This window comes from Cnephaeus nilssonii (genome assembly GCF_951640355.1).
Source record: "Cnephaeus nilssonii genome assembly, chromosome: 16".
NCBI classification, from domain to species: domain Eukaryota; kingdom Metazoa; phylum Chordata; class Mammalia; order Chiroptera; family Vespertilionidae; genus Cnephaeus; species Cnephaeus nilssonii.
The window spans coordinates 56,520,405-56,537,801 of record NC_137087.1 but is presented as its reverse complement, the minus strand read 5'-3'; the positions used below and the strand labels follow the sequence as shown (position 1 = coordinate 56,537,801).

General features: G+C 48.4%; 1 protein-coding gene across 1 annotated transcript in view; it reads right to left on the bottom strand.

Moving 5' to 3' along the window:
- Positions 1 to 10,411, bottom strand: part of GRK5 (G protein-coupled receptor kinase 5) — a 181,432-nt gene extending 171,021 nt beyond the window's left edge. The window contains exon 1 of the mRNA XM_079793399.1: positions 10,135 to 10,411. Coding sequence (XP_079649525.1) covers positions 10,135 to 10,186 — 52 coding nt within the window. The 5' untranslated portion in view covers positions 10,187 to 10,411. The remainder of the gene's footprint in view (positions 1 to 10,134) is intronic.
- Positions 10,412 to 17,397: the final 6,986 nt, after the last annotated feature.

The window sequence follows — 17,397 nt, the reverse complement described above, 5'->3', positions numbered from 1 at the left end:
GAGTTAACATACGTTTTCTTTGTCTTAATTGGATCCAGCCTCTTTGCCCATGAGCAGAAAGGCAATTTTTCTAGAACGATTACATCCTTCGAATGCCAGGTCATCAGCCATTCCTAGGCCTGGAGGATCACTGGTTTGGCTTCCTATTTTCTTTCCATTTTCTCAGCCTCGTCCTCGTAGTGATGTGAAAAAGCATGTGAAGACTGTGTCCTAAGCTACCTTCGATTTAGCCAAAAAAGGTATGAGTGGAACAGCATGAACCATCTCCTCCGACCCACACAGAGCCTCGGAATTGGGGGCGAACTGTTTGCCCCAAATGTTTGGTCTAATGCAAATATTTACTTCTTCCAAAACAAGTAAAACAAACCATTTCCAAATTGGGGACGAGGGTGGGGGCGTTTGCCAGGCGTTTTTCACAGTGAAGATAAACATTTGGAAAACATTTTCCAATTTGCCCTATAGCCTTAGTTAATCTTTCTGAGCCACGTTGAATCATTTCCTAATTTACCATCGACTGTGACATCAAGACCACTTCTTAAGGATTTTACTGTCTCTGCCCCACTCCCACACACACACAAACTTAGATGTAGCATCTAAGTCAGGGGTCCTCAAACTGCGGCCCGCGGGCCACATGCGGCCCGCCGAGGACATTTATCCGGCCCGCCGGGTGTTTTTGCTGCCGCTGCCTGTCCTGCTTATAGCAGCCAACTTAGCAGCGTGCATAGGAATTTGTTCATAGGTGTTTTTTTTAAACTATAGTCCGGCCCTCCAACGGTCTGAGGGACAGTGAACTGGCCCCCTGTTTAAAAAGTTTGAGGACCCCTGCTCTAAGTCAATCGTTTCTGGAAACGTCTGTTGAACACCTACTATGTTCCGTTCATCTGTGACTGCAGACTTCGTGGCATCCACCCACAATGGCACTTAGCTTGAGCAAGGCTGGGTCTTGAGACCCCCTCTGCCCTTCAAGGCAGCAGCCCAATTCTTTGTCCCGCCCCACCTCCTACTTTTCCTAGAGCTTGAGCTCCTTCTCGGGGGGACGTTACCTGAGCACCCCAACGAGCTCTCCCTGTGCGCGTGACCGGACGACTCGGAGATGAGGCCAAGAGCACGTTGGCATCGGCCCGAGGACGCTGCTGGTCCTGGGCCATTTGCTGACCGTCTCCAGCCTGTTTCCATCGCACCAGCGAGCGCTGCGACCCAGGCCAAGATGGAATTCCATTTTCAAATGAGGTTTCACAAGGCCTTCTATCAGATACGCGGACCAATTACACTGGCTGCCTTCTCTCCAGCCTGCAGCTGGGTAACCCTATCCCTCACCCCTCTTCCTCCAGAAGCTGCTGGGCTCAGAGCTTCACCTTCTCTGCAGGAGCAGATCAAAGGCCTGCCTTCCGGTCCCCTCATTACCAGGCGGGACATCAGGCCGCAGCTCCAGTCTCACCGCGACCCCCAAGGAAGTCCGTGGTTCTTAAGACTCTCTTGCCTCATCTCACACTCACACACACACACACACACTGATATGGTTTCTAAATGCAAGCAGCCATAAAGTTACCACTGAAAAAGAAGGGTTTAACCCTGCGAGCGCTTTTCCAGAGAAAAGGGCTGCTTCACACATTTTTCTCTTTAGGACAGAGCGGGGGGGGGGGGGGTCCCCCGCAATCCCGCAGAGGAGTCACACTGGTGGCTTTCCCCCCACCTCTCCCACCCCAGCCCCCTACATTTTTAGGTAAAGAAAGCTGCAGAGACATGAGTATACACACCTGAGGTGCCCCCCCCAGGCAGAGGTGCTTGAGGGCAAGGATCCCCCAAGGGGTAGCAACAAGCCCCCAAGGAAGGAGGCCTTGGGGCAGATGTGACCTGCACATGGCAAGCCAATGCCAGCAGGGACTGGCCTGCCCATGGCTCTGGCAAGGAAAGGAGGTGGTGAGGCCACAGCCAACGACAGGTCCCCAGCACCGCCCACCCGGTTCCACGCCTGTCCCTCAGGGGCAATTCTTTGGCTTCTCAATCTTCTCTCCGAGCCGAGCTGGAAGGAAGAATAACAAGAGGCTGGCCCTGCGCTTTTTTTTTTTTTTTTTAATATATTTTTATTGATTTCAGAGAGGAAGGGAGAGGAAGAGATAGAAACATCAATGATGAGAGGGAATCATTGATTGGCTGCCTCCTTCATGCCCCCTACTGGGGACCGAGCCCACAACCCGGGCATGTGCCCTTGACCGGAATTGAACCTGGGACCCTTGAGTCCACAGGCTGACGCTCTATCCACTGAGCCAAACCGGCGAGGGCTGACCCTGCGCTTTTAACGTGTTGGTGTGTGTGCGGAAACAGAGGTGGGGGTTGGGGGGGTGGAGGGGCATGTGGGTAGAAGGAAAACACAGGTAAATGGGGGTCCAGAAAGGATCACAGCCTGAATGTGCACACACACACGTGCAGGCATGTATGTATAATATATATACCCTTCTCCTCCATCACAGATTCATTTGACTTGACTAACAAACAGTTCGACTTTTAAAGTGGAAACACCTACTGTGAGGAGTCACCTATCCGTCACGCACAACCTAGCAGGAATACACTATCCCCGTGGTCGGCAAACCGCGGCTCTCGAGCCACATGCGGCTCTTTGGCCCCTTGAGTGTGGCTCTTCCACAAAATACCACGGCCTGGGCGAGTCTATTTTGAAGAAGTGGCGTTAGAAGACGTTTAAAAAGTTTGGCTCTCTTGCCCTAGCTGGTTTGGCTCAGTGGATAGAGCGTCAGCCTTCGGACCAGGGGGTCCCAGGTTCGATTCCGGCCAAGGGCACGTGCCTGGGTTGCAGGCTCGATCCCCGGTGGGGGGTGTGCAGGAGGCAGCCGGTCAATGATTCTCTCTCATCATTGATCATTGATGTTTCTCTCTCTCTCTCTCTCTCTCTCTCTCCTTTCACTTTGAAAAAAAAAAAAAGTTTGGCTCTCAAAAGAAATTTCAATCGTTGTACTGTGGATATTTGGCTCTGTTGACTAATGAGTTTGCCGACCACTGGACTATCCGATGGCTCTCAAATTGGCCCTTCGCTGAAAGCGGGGTGTGGAAGGAAAGTGACAGCCCCGCTTTGCCCCCTTCTCCAGGAAGTCGGACAGAGACCCTCTTTCTCTCCCACAGCTGCAGCCTCGGGGGGGCTTACACTGAGAAACGATACCGCCCTGAGAAATGGGGTTGGCTTTTGGCTTACAGTATTGCAGGGAAGAGGGAAGACTTCTTTTTGAACATTTAAAGGACTCTGGACGGTGGCCCACAAAAGAAGTCCACAACTCAAGTGACCTTGGACCAGTGACTCTCTTTCTTTTGTCTCCGTTTCCCCGTCTGTTAGACCAGGGAAACCTCCGTTTTGGAAAGTGGAGGACAGACTGGAGACGGACTGAGAAGGCTTGGGGCATCATGGCCCTGCCTGCCCCGGGGTCTCGGCCACTTCATGACACAGGCATGTTCCTGTCTGTGTATCTCAGTGTCTTCTGCTTTCTGCACAGGCCCCCAAAGTTGCCCTTTGAGGTTCATGGAATCGTCGCCTTAAAAAATATGTCAGTACTCCACAGATTACAAATTGCTAGAGACAAGGCAGGCCCTATGGAAATTAGGCTAATTTATGACTGACTTGCGACAGAAAGATGTTTCCAGTTGATTCTTTGGCACATTGTCAAACAGAATTCCCTGCTTTAGACACCAAAGACCCGCAACCGGCTGTTTCATTGTTTCAAATGCTAATGTTTCTTTCTAAAAGCCTCTCTAACTGGGCTATCCTTAAAATGTTGCAAATCTCACAGGAAACAGTTTTTAAAGAGAAACCATTTTAAAGTGGGTACAAGAACCGTGCGTTTTTTACATCATTCTTTGTGATCGTGTTTCAGTCTGTCCTGTTCAAAAGAAATGGAAACCCTCATCATTGTTTTCCCTATTTTCACCCTCATTTTGGAGTGCCTTTTTGAAGTCCATGGAAACAGGTGTGTTTTTTGGTTGTTGTTGTTGTTGTTATTGTTTTTTAATTCCTTCTGTAGAATTACTCCACATACAACTTAATTTTTTTTTTCTTAGTAAAATAGCCTCATATCAGGAGTTTCAAGAAGGAACATAGGGCTCTGTATGTATCCATAGTATGCACTTAATTTGAATCAGGAAAGTCAATTGCTCAAGCTAGGCAAATTTCCCAACAAAATATGAAGAAAAAAAAGACGCCCTGCCTGCCGGGTAGCTCAGTTGGTTAGAGCATCACCCCATATATGCCAACATTGTGGGTTCAATCCTTGGTCAGGGCACATACAAGAGTCAGCCAATGAATGCATAAGTAAGTGGAACAGCACATTGATGTTTCTCTCTCTTTCTCCCTTCCTCTCTCTCTCTCTCTCTCAAAGCAAAAAAAATTTTTTTTAATTTAATTTAAATAAAAGGAAATATGGGTGGCTCACCACCAACATCTATGATTGTCCCTGAACTGAATTTTTCTCTGGAGTCAGTCCTAATCCCCACACCCTTCTGGTCTCTTCCCCCCTTCTCCCCTCTGTCTCCTCTCCTTCCCCACCATTTACCTCTCTCCCCCTCCTCAACCTTCCCCCAAGTATCGTGTCAGAAGTCATGGGGTTATCACACTCCTATTTAATTCGGTGTGTAGAACTCCAGAGCAGCTCTGTCCAAATGGACTTCCTGCTGTGCTGAGAAGGCTCTGCTTCCGGGCAGTCGAACAAGCAGCAACTAGCCGCAGGGACCACGGAGCCCTAATGTGGCTCACATGCTCAAGGAACTGAACGTGTAATTCCAATTCACTTAAATGTAAATAGCCACTTGCTGCTAATAATCTACTGTGTTGGACAGCATGCCTTTAGAGGACTAGACACCTTTAACCCCAGAACTCTGACCCTCAACTCCACCCAGGATGCTACCCCAGAAAAACCACTATTGAAAAAGCAATAAAAACATATTTTTTTAAAAAATTTAAGTTTTATGGTTACAAAAAGATATCGTGACAGTAGCTCATGTAACTGCAGGAAACAATAGAAAGCGATTACAAACAGGTGACACATCGAAAAGGAATTTCTCCAGTCTTACTAACCCTAGGCTCCCTCTCCCTCCGCCCCCCCCCCCCCCCCGCCCCAACACACGCACACCTCACATCAAAATAGAATGGTGAAGACAAGGGTTTTAAGATGTGACTTTAAGTGATTAAAATGGATTATGTGGGCTTAAATGATAGGAGTGGTTTCTACTTTAAAACACATCCTGTTATATTTCAGTGAAATGTTTTATTTAAAAACAACATAAATACTGAAAATATCTTAATCAATAAAGCAAACTTCTTATAGTTTTTATCTTTTGGGGGGTGAAAACAATATTGTTCCATTTAGTACTATCTAAAACTGGAGGAAGCACTCAGAGAGGAAGGGAGAAGGAGAGAGATGGAAACATCAATGATGACAGAGAATCACTGATTGGCTGCCTCCTGCATGCCCCACACTGGGGATCGAGCCTGCAACCCAGGCATGTGCCCTGACCGGGAGCCCAATCATGACCTCCTGGTTCATAGGTTGATGCCCAACCACTGAGCCACACCGGCCAAGCTAACCATAAGGCTTTCTTATTTAAAAAATGTCTAGATGTTATAATACTTTACTTTGAGCCACAAATATATTGGCAACAAACATTAACTTTAAATATTGCCTGCAGTCCTGGATGGTGGGTGAGGATTACCCACCCTCCCTCACCCCCCAACAACAATGGAAGTTCCAGGTAAAGGTTGAACAGTCCTCGGTACAGGTGAATTTGCTCGCATATTGAGCTCTGTCCTGAAATTCACTTGGACATTATGGCAGCCCAAACCCGAAAGGTACCATTTAGCAAGCCACTACAAGAGTGAAAGCTTCTGAAGACATACTTTAAGCAAGGATTAGTTTGGGCCCGGCAAGAATCAAGCTTTTTGGAGTTTAGAATCTGACAAGAAGCAGCTAAGCTCTTGAAAGATGAGAGTCTTGTGAGCATTTATCTGATGATTTTTAAACCAGACAGCTGGATTCGTTAAAATCTTTCTGTGAGAGAGCAAGGCCTTCTGAAAACACTGCTTTTGGTTTCTCTACCTCCAACTTGTCAGTGCTGAAAAGAAACTTCGAAAAAATAAAAGGCAGTTTCATTTAACGTCACTGCCCTTCCGAGGCCAGGCAGCCTCCACCCACAGGGCTGCCTTCCCAGTATGACAGCTGCTGCTCTTCTGTGTTCATCATATGCACTTGGGGTGCAAGGGAAAGGGAAGGGGGCCGGGCTTCCAGCCCTGCTGTGGGATGCTGAGCCGGCCCCTCTCTGCTGGATGCGGGTTCCCTCTCTCCTCCTGCCCTCCCGGGCCTCTGCTAGCCCCCCAACTGCACCTAGTCCCAGGTCCCCAATCTTGATCACCATGAAGAGCCAAGCCAACAAGTCAACAAGCTATCGGAGGAAATGGTTCTTGCATATTCTGGTTTTCAGCAATTGTGATCAATGGCAAAGTCGTTACATTTCTGACGTCTCAGTTCCTGTGCTCGGTGCCTGTAGAAGCACACTCAGGAAACGGTACCAGTCCTCCCTGTCATCTTGATTGATCAGATAGGACTACTGCTGGCCTGTGGAGAAAGGGAAGGTGAGCCCCTGCCGTTTCCTCACCGCAGCTCACTCAAGATGAGGCAACAGATCTAGAATATGATAAAGACACAAACACCTTCCCTGCGATAACAAAGAAGGACACTCTGCAAACACTCTCACTACTGTTATTTCAACACTAGCTTGCTTGCCCATTTTCTGAGATTCTGAAATGTACATAAATAAGTAAAGTTAGTCTGAACTTAATCACTTAGCTCATCTCCATAAACAGGCATGAATTGTCTCAATTTCTTTCCTTTTTTTTTTTTCACCCTTAACCACTTTTTGGGAGAGTAACCTAAAGTTCCAAAGAGTGACCAAGTTGATGTTTTCTCACGAGAACAAGACAAATAAACAGCCCACAAAATACGTTTGGGAGGTTTAAAATTTTGAACTCAGATCTCCATCTTATTTCAAAAAAAAAAAAAAAAACTGCCACAGAGGTGTCATTTGCTTGCTATGTTGTGTAATTAATAACAAGGAATCATTTTTACTCTGATATATAGGTATAGGTTTTCTATTTTATTGCTATATTCATGTCTTTCACTTTATATGTGCTTTATTATGGTAAGAATCTAAATTTACAATGAATTTAGAAGTAATCTGCCTTTGAGAATGTATAATAATAACAGAAGATAAGCCCCCAAATTATCCATCAACATGGACAGCTACAAATTCCTTTACAGCCTTTGCAAAGTGTTTCTGTCTCTCTTCAAAGGCCTGTTTCTCTATTGTTTGGGACAAATATGACTTTTACTTGAAAGCCACATTTCAGATTGTTTACAATATATTTTGTTAAGTCAACTAAATTAAATTTCACATTCACCAATTATATTTCTCCATCTGTAACCATTCACAAGAATCTTCAAGTAAGAAGTGTTTTTTAAACTTTCCAAACAACTCAGATTTTTAAAGATACTATCGATTTTATGTTAGATATTTCACTAAGCTGACTAGAACCTTCATTTCTGAATATTTGGATAATATAATTATTTGCAGAATTACTTCATTTAAAAGAATGACTTCAAATATATGAGAGCTGAGAAGAGAAAAATAAATCGCTTTTATTTCTCTAGGCTTCCACGCTAATTAGAATATATGTGCTCACATTTTTAATAAAGACCCAGCAAAAAGAAAATGGGAGCACTTAAAATCATGGATTCTGTTGAGACAACAGAAAGAGGAGGAGAAAAGCAAATTTTAAAATGAAGCCTCCATGTAAGTGATTAATTTTTCTCATTCACGTGTCAGTCTCTCCATTTCCTTCCAGGCAAGGCCCTTTCCATTTCAAAGGCATCATCAGGGGCTGTTTTCTCACCAGGCGATGCCTCCCAAACTCTCCAAGAGGAGTCGGAAAGCCTGGGAAAGGACAAGGACGTGCAGGGCACTTTCCTGAGAGCTTTTAATCCCTGCAATTCCGTCCCGTCCTTCCACGTAAACCTCCAGCCTGCCGTGCCCTTCCCGGAGGTTCTGAAAAAAAAACAAACTGCTAACCGGCCGAACCAAAATATCAGAATTAATCCCGATGGAGAGAAAAAACAAAACACTGAGGAGATCACTTTAGAGGAGAAAATTGATAACACTCTGCTCACCCCAAGCAAAACATTTTAACAGAAGCAACCTGATGCGAAGAACAGGAAAAAGCATCCCCCAGGCAAAGGTGCGTGCGGAGCGGCCAACCTGGGGAGCAGGGTTCCCCGGACAACAGGAGGAACCAGTGGAACCTGCAAAGCCTCCAGCAGCACGTCCTCTCCGGTGCTCTCCCAAGAAATAATTTCAGAAGAGAGGGGGGAGAGGAAAACTTTCCCAGCCCCCGAGCCCTGCGATGTACAACCCAATCCCACCACTAGGTGGCGTCTGTAAAGGGGGGGGCTGCTGTTTTCTCAGCTTCTTCCCCTCCAGGACGCACTTTCCAGGCGGGGGAGAGCCCATCAGCCCCCACCGTGATCCAGCTCGCTAAAATTTTGGATTAGGCAAAAAGAAAGAAGAAAAAAAAAAAAGCAGGCCTCAGGACCTGAAGTTGCCTTTCCTACGAATCTGTTCTCACAGCAAAGCTGGGCAACTGGGGAGGTGAGGGAGGGTGGGTAATTGATAGACCTGAATCTTTTAAACTCTGCTGGGGTTTTCCAAGCAAACCTTCCAGGCGACGGACGGCTTTGGAGCGACAAGTGACGACGGAATTACGACGTGAACGCTGGGCTGTGCCCCGCTCGGCGTGGACAGACCCACAAGGTGATGGGACCGGCTGGGTAAACACACATCGTTTTACTGCTGGCCACACGTTCTTCCTTCCTTCATCAAAGTGGGTGAGTGAAAACATTCAGAAGCGGGCATGGCATTTTCGTGGACTGCTCCCCCAGGACCCTTCTGAAGTCAAGACCTTACTGGGGCTGCCTTCTACCTTGGGTGTCAAATAAAGTCTCCTCCCATGACGGGGGTGGGGGGGGGGGATCCACTTCCCCGTTTTAGAAAAAGGCTGCACACCAGAGCTCAAACCTTGGCAGCAGAGATGTTACATAAAGTCCAGGTGCTCCTAACTATCGTATGTTTACAGGCACACGATCATTTCAGGAACCACCTAAGTTCCTGGGCCACTTTTTTTTTTTTTTTCCATCTCAAAGGAAGCGTCAAAACGTGTTTATAGCTTTGACTTTAGGATCTTACCCACTCCGTTCAGACATTTCCTGCCAGCTAAATGCAGGAAATGTAATGATTCGCACCCAAAACGCATTTAAGCACCGGCACACGTACCTTTCTTTCCTTCATTGAGCCCAAATCCAACAACTGTTACCTCCCTCACGCCCCGCCAAAAAATAAAAAAATAAATAAATAAGGGGGAAGGGGCGGGGGGAGAGAACGACCTCTGAAATCCTGACTTGTTTTCTAGACGATTTGTACATCCATCCTCTCGTTATTCTAGGAACGGGCTCATTCCTCAACATCTTACTTTGCCTTTAAAAGGCTTCCTTCCACACGACGGGATTTCCCTAAGAAACGTTCCCAGCGGATGGTTTCCAGCAATAGCCTGTATCAACTCAGCCTGCGCAAGCAAAGACTTGGCTCCTGCTAATTCCCCCCCCCCCCCCCCAACACACACACACACACACACACACACACACACCCATTCACACTCCTAGAGCCCATCCCGGGCCGACTCGAAAAAGCTATTTTATGTGCCTGTTTGCCCATCTCTTCCCGAATTAAAGCTTTTCCAGCTGACCTTTTCGGCAGCTGCCGCGCTGTCTGTAAGGTTAGAGCAGGAAGCCAGGGGACCTCTCAGCATCCCCTACACCCCGATGTTCCTCCTTCCCTACCAAAGTCCAAATTCTCCCCGCCCAGGGGCAGCCAACCTGAAGCGCCTGCAGGGGCAGCTCTCCGAGGTGTCCTGCTCGCGACCAACTCACTGCGGGCATCCTGCACGCACACGCCCCAGCCCGCACGCCGCCCGCCCGGCACCCGCACCCCGGCCCGTGGCGAAGGAGCCGGGCGCGCACCGGCCCTGCCTCTTACCTTCCCTGGCTTTCAGCAAGACCGTGTTGGCCACGATGTTTTCCAGCTCCATTGACAGCCGGCGGTCAGCGAGGGAGCCGGCCGGCGGGGCTGTCAGCGCCTGGGGGTGCTGCCGCTGCTGCTGCTGCCGCTGCTCGGGCTGCCGCCGCTGCTGCCGGAGCCGGAGCCGGGAGCCGGGAGCCCGCCTTTCCTACCGCATTATTCCTGCTCTTTTCCCTCAGAGTTTTCCCCCCTCTGCAAAGAGGAGCCGCCGCCGCCGCTTCTTCCTCCCTCTGTGTCCCCCCTCCCCCCTCCCTCAACAGTCTCCCCCCCACCCCCCACCCTCCGCGTTTCTCTGTCACTCCATTCTCCTCCCCTCCGGCTCCCTCAGATGCTTTAATGCCTCGGATGCTTCTGCCTCCCCTCCGTCCCTCCCGGGGGTGTGGTACTAGCAGGCTCGGGCGGGCCTCCCTGCGCAAGCGCGAGCCCTGGCCGCGCCTACTGCCTCGGCGCTCGGGGCGCGGGGCCTGCTGGGACTTGTAGTCTTCCCGGCGCGCCGCGCTGTGGCCAGGGTGGCACGCAGCTGCGGGAGTCCGAGAGGCGCCCGGGAACCCGCACCCAGTGTGAAGGCGGGTGCGGCGCTGTGAGAGACGGCGGGGGAATCAAAGGCCGCAAGGCTGAGCCGGAGCCCTCAGTCCTGGGGCCGAACTCGCACGCCCATGCCCCGGGATCCGGCTCGCCCGTGTCCCGCCCTGCCGAGAGCCCGGAAAGCGAAGTCACAGGCCGCGGCGGCGGCGGCGGCGGCGGCCAGCTAAGTGCCACGGCCCAGCCGGAGCCGGTGCGAGTCAGGCCGACCGTCTGGACCGACTCGGGATTGGAGAAAGGTCGGCCCGGCCCGGCCGAGCGCCGCACCCCCTTCCTCTGGGCCACGCGGGGGCTGCACCCCAGAAACAGCGAGGCACGCCCGCGGGCCCCGCACCCGGCGGCCCGTGACTGTGCGCCGTCTCACACGCACACGTGCCCGGTCGCTGACAAAGGTGTACTTTGTTTCCTCCGAGGGCGCGAAGGGATCTGCCACTCGGCGGCGACCGGGCACTGGCGGCCGCGCAGCCTGAGCGCCCCCTGGCGGCGGCTGGCGCCCGGGACGGCCCGCGCCCGGCGGCCAGGACTCCAGGGGTCCCGGCGTGGGAAGCGGCCGGTGTGGCTAATACACTGCCCTGTAGCACGTGGGGTCCGCAAGTCCACGAGCCGCATTACATCCGAACTCGTTGAGATGAATCGGAACGAAGAGGGACTCGCCTGAGTCGGCATTGGGGAGTGTTCATGAGGAACAGCGCCAAGCTGGCGTTGGAAGTGCGTTTTCAGATTGCGGGCTTACTGCTATGGGGGCTCTCGGCGCCTTCCTGCTGTCAGCTCAGAACACCAGCCTCGGAACGTTCAGCCTCTCTTCCTCTGAAGGCCCCACTCCCGGGAAGTGGGCCCGCCGTCACCCTGGGGTCTGCGACCAGTGCCCTCTGGGCGGGGGGAGGAGTGGGCTGACCCTCAGAACAATGAGGCCTTTGCCTCCTCTGCATCCTGCGGGCCGGATATCCGTTCCGTTCCGAAGCTGGCTATGGGCCTTCTCTGTGCAAAAGGAGGAAACCTTCTGTCCCCAGGGCTGCCAGGAAGTGGCAGGGAGGTGCCGGGAGAGGCGGAGAACAATTATTAGGCATCGGAGAACATAAAGAAATTAATAGACTTTCCAGGCCTTGGAAACCAGAAGGGTTGCTGATTCTAACAACACCGGATTGTTTGTTTCCTAATGGAATATACCCACCACCACCACCTCCACTTCCTCGGGTCTGGATGTGGGTCAGTGGGACTCCCTGGGCCTTTCTTGTCTTGTCTGCAAAGTAGGGGCGGGAACAGTTTACCTGACTTCTTAGGCATCTTCCGCTCCAGGAATTGTCCTCGGTAAGCCACGCAGGCTTCGTCTTGGCTACATATCCACATGCCCAGAGCCCTAACTTAGAATGGAAAGGTCCGTAAGGCCTGCTGCAGCCCTAAGTTTATTTTGGCTGACCACACACACACGCGCGCACACACACTTTAAAAACTAAAGTAAATTTGAATGCCTTCGATGAGTTGTCCTCCCTAGCAGCCTTCTCAAACGTGTATGTGCATACAGATCACCTAAGGATATTGTTAACATGTAGATTCTATTTCACTAGGTTTGTGATGGGTCCTGAGGTTCTGTTTCTAACAAACTCCAAGGTTCTGTCGACCCTGCTGGTCAGCGCACCACACTTTAAGTAGCAAAGCTCTACAGTTAATGTAATCCTCACCACCCTCTAATGCCTAATATCTAGCCCAAGTCACCAGTGATTTTACTCCTTTTGCTTCTATAGGCTTTTGAGTGTGTAACGCTGGAAAAATCCCTGCCTGTCCCCCCTCCTTTTAGAATAAGTAGTAGTCCTGTGTGGTCTTTAAGCAAGCGAACGCCTATCTGCTTTCTCTGCCACTTGGTAATACATCCTGCCTACAAAATAAATGGCTGTACTTCAAGTATCTGTGCCTCTCTGAAAAAAAATTAGGACATTCCAATACAAGAATGGAATGATAATGGCTAGATTTACTGGATACCAAGTGTAATCCAGGCCCTGTGCTAAGTGCTTTCCATGGGTTATTTCGTTGACCACCATATCTGGGGGAGGTAGAGACATAGCCCCATTTTATAGATAAAATCACCAGGCTAGAAAAGGTTTTATAACTTACTTAGGGTCCCACAACTAATAATAAGTAGACGACCTGGGATTTGAACCTAGCAGTCTGAATCAGAGTCTATGCACTTAACTTCTGGCTAGCTCAGGCCGGCGGGCACAACTTGGTTGCTATTGTTCTGTTTGGCTGAACTTAAATTGTAAGAAGGCAAAGCAGGCAGTTGGCTAAATGCTTAAGACTTAAGAGGGTTTTCCATCCCTGTCCATAATCCCACCATTTTACCTTCATGCCTTTCAATTAACTGCATTAACTACCCACAGTCCCCTTGAAAAATGGGTTTGATTCATTAAATATCAGTAGGTAAATAGAGAATCTTGTTGGCTGAATGCAAGAATGGAAATCCAAATAGAGGACTGGGTAAGTTTGAGAGGGATGGGAATATGCCAAAGACAAATACTGGCTTCCAAGCCACTCAGGATCAGCTGAGCTGGAAAGCAAAAGAAACATGGAATCTTATTCTGTGGGCACCTCTCTCGCATGGCTAAAGCTGCAGGTTCAGACTTCTCGTAATTGGAATTGACTATTTTGGAAAGTGATAAACCTATCTTCGTCCTAATACATGGATTGCTTTGGCCTGAATAATCAAACTGGCTTTTTGAATAGTGCCAGAGCTGGAGTTTTCATTTCTTTCCTTGCCTCACAGCTTTCTAATCATCCGGAAACAGTTGGAGATAGTGTTTTCATTCTCCCACTTATTCCCTCGTTCTTCAAAGTCTACCTCTGTGTGCCAAGCACTGCAGGGAATAACAAGGTGATTTCCCAGAAGAGGAAGGAAGGCAAACTGGGAAGCAACCCACTGAGATGGAATTAGGGCTGCTGTGGACAAATATACAAAGGACTGGGAAACGGAGAGAAAGAAGTGATTTCAGGCACCTGGGAAGATTCTAAGGCGGAGAAATGAGAACTGAAAGTGGGGTTGGAGTCATGAGGTGTCTAGTTGCTTTCCCTCTCCCTCTGAGAAGACCCTCTGTAAAGTTACCAAATTTAACATTAACATTTTTGCTATGCCGCCCAGCCGGCATGGCTCAGTGGTTGAGCATCGACCTGTGAATCAGGAAGTCACGGTTCTATTCCCCATCAGGGCACAAGCCGGGGGTTGCAGGCTTGATTCCCCAGTAGAGGGTGTGCAGGAGGCAGTCATGTTTCTATCTCTCTCTCTCCTCCCTTCCTCTCTGAAATTAATCAATCCATATATATAATTTTTGCTATGCGGTAGACCACCTATCATTTTTCTGTTAATGTTTTTCTTTAAAGTCAAGTTGTTTTAAAACTTTTAAGTCATCCTAACCCATCACATTTGTGAAGTGTGAGGAGGAGTAGAAGTATCACACTTCAGAAAATACTGACCTCCAAGCAACACACCTCCAAGCAATGGGGCCTGGGCAGCCTTTGGTTCAGGATGAACTAGCTGATGACAAATCTGTCGGGAGGCTTCACCCTGGTGTTGCTGAATGACTATGACCTATGGCAGTGGTCGGCAAACCGCGGCTCGCGAGCCACATGCGGCTCTTTGGCCCCTTGAGTGTGGCTCTTCCACAAAATACCTCAGCCTGGGCGAGTCTATTTTGAAGAAGTGGGGTTAGAAGAAGTTTAAGTTTAAAAATTTTGGCTCTCAAAAGAAATTTCAATCGTTGTACTGTTGATATTTGGCTCTGTTGACTAATGAGTTTGCCGACCACTGACCTATGGCCATCTAAACACCCAGCTTGATAACAAGACTTTCCAGGTTCATCCTCTGAGCTCTGAACTGCAAGTTCAGAAAAGAGGTTCCTGGTGAAATGCACATGTCTGCTGATGGTCTCAACCACGTGTGGTCTCTGTGAGAACACAAGGCCTCCTTCTCTGGTGCCAGGTTCAGTTAGCAGAGTCCCCACAGTAGACTTACTTGGGCACTGATTGCTAAAAAGTTGTTGCCTCCATTGTATTTAGAGGAGATCTGTTGCCCAAGGTCAACTGCTAAGTGGGTGGTAAGGATATTTATTTAGGTAAGCGTCTGCCTTCCCTACTCAAAGGCCTGAACATACTAAGTGCCTTACATGTAGTGAGTATTTGGCAATATTTGCTTACTTGGAGCAAATATGGCATCACTCAACCCCACTTAGGCCTCTGGGATACTAGTTAACATTCAAAATTCCCACATCTCTGCCAGAGCAGAGAAAACCAGGCATCAGAGGTCAACATCCCAGAGAGCCATTGGCAATATCTCAGGGCCTAGAACTTCCAGCTGTCTGACTGTACCTCCATCTTCAAATGCAGCTGACTCCTGTGATCAGCCTAGTAGTTACACTGATCACACAACTTTAAAAGAAACTAAGCAGACCAAGTTCAAGTCACTTTTCAGAGTAAGTGAAACACAAAATATTTGCCCTAAAAATGGTGCAGTGCTGAGCAATCAGGTAGATTTAGATGGAGGAAAAAGGTTCAAATTGGTAAGGAAATCACACAGCAAAAGTATAAAAATTAATTCAGAGTGGGAAAAGGAAAAACAGGCTCTTCTCACATACCCTACTGAAAAGTCAATGATTTTCTGTTAATATGGATAAGCAAAAATTCCAAACCATCACTATGGTCTTTTTTTGTTGTTGTTGTTTTTAACTTGAGAGAGAGAAAAAAAAGGAAGAGGGGGAAAAACTGATTTGCTGTTCCACTTATTTTTGCATTTATTGGTTGTTTCTTGTATGTGCCCTGACTGGGGATCAAGCACACAACCTTGGTATATCGGGAAGATGCTCTAACCAACTGAACTACCCAGCCAGAGCCACTTATAATCTTTTTTATGACCAGCATCTACCAGGTGAACCTGACCAAAGCCAGGTTCATTTGTTTAAGCTTGGTAGCCTACAATTGAAATGTGGTTACAGTCTTGACAACTAAGGTAGAATTGTTTCTTAAAGAGGAGGAGGCAAGATAAACTTAACGTGCTGTAGCTGGTTTGGCTCAGTGGATACAGTGTTGGCCTGGGGACTGAAGGATTCCAGGTTCAATTCCGGTCAAGGGCACATGCCCAGGGTGTGGGCTCAATTCCCAGTAGGGGACATGCAGGAGGCAGCCCATCAATGATTCCCTCTCATCATTGATGTTTCCATCTCTTTCTCCCCCTTCCTCTCTGAAATCAATAAAAACATATTTTTTTAAAAGATAAATTTAATGCAATGTAGAAAGCCCTTAAAACTAGATGACTCACAGGTGACTTGGGCTCCAACAGTTTTACCTTAATGCTGCAATAACAGAAACTTGCCTTTTCCAGAGACTCTGGGCTTAATTATCTTTGAGATCTTAGTACAAAGTTTTTGCTTTCCTAAGAAAGGCCATTGTGGGTATGTGAATATTTAATTGACTCAATAAAAGGGCATACTTGTTCCCTTCTTGAAGTCTCAGCTAACTAGCCAGTTATATGCTAAATAGAATTTAACAAAGACTCAAGAGTTTTTAAAAATGCAATGCGTGGGCCCAGCTGGTGTGACTCAGTGGATTGAGCGTTTTCCCATGCACCACGAGATCTCTGGTTCAATTACTGGTCAGGGCACATGCCCAGTAGGGCCCATGCAAGAGGCAGCCAATCAATCGATTGATGTGCTGTCTCTCTCATCGATGTTTCAATCTCTCTCTCCCTTTTCCTTCCTCTCTAAAAATCAATAAAAACAGACGAAACCGGTTTGGCTCAGTGGATAGAGCGTCAGCCTGCGGACTAAAAGGTCCCAGGTTCGATTCCGGTCAAGGGCATGTACCTTGGTTGCGGGCACATCCCCAGTAGGGGGTGTGCAGGAGGCAGCTGATCGATGTTTCTCTCTCATTGATGTTTCTAACTCTATCTCTCTCCCTTCCTCTCTGTAAAAAAATCAATAAAAAATATATTTAAAAAATAATAAAAAATAAAATAAAAATCAATAAAAACATATGTTTTAAAATGTAATGTTTTGGGGGAAAAAAAGTAATGTTTTGTACACATTGGTCTTTGACAATTACATAAAATAGAACATGGTATCTAATTTGCCCAGTTGATTTGCAGCAGCCTGATTTCCTCCTGTAGAAGCAAAGGCGTGGGTTACCACGCTACAGAAATAAGTGCAAGAACACTCATTCCCCGTGGCTGTCAAAGTCTCCTCCATAGAGAGAGGATGCCATCTAGCACGGACGCTGGAGAGCTGCAGCCGGCCCCCAAAGGACAAAATAAACGCCAGGCTCCACATTCTGTGGTCTACAAATGAGTCCATGAGTGCGCTGGGCCAGTTCATTTACAATGCCAACAGTCCCCACAGGCTACAAAGGCAATGCAGCTCTTGAAGTGGTTATTGGGCAAAACGTGAATGGAACAGCACAACCTCTCACCCCACCTCTACTCAGCCTCTCAGCCTCTGGCCCCCTGCATCCGACTTGGGAGAGCACCACATAGAGCAAGCTTTGACCTTGCCTTTCTTTTCCATCCCAGCCTTCTTCCTCCACCCGACCTCCATCCCTGGTTTTTCCCAGAAAGAGAGGAATCCCCAGCAATCAGCCTTCCCTAAGGAAGACATCCCTTTCAGG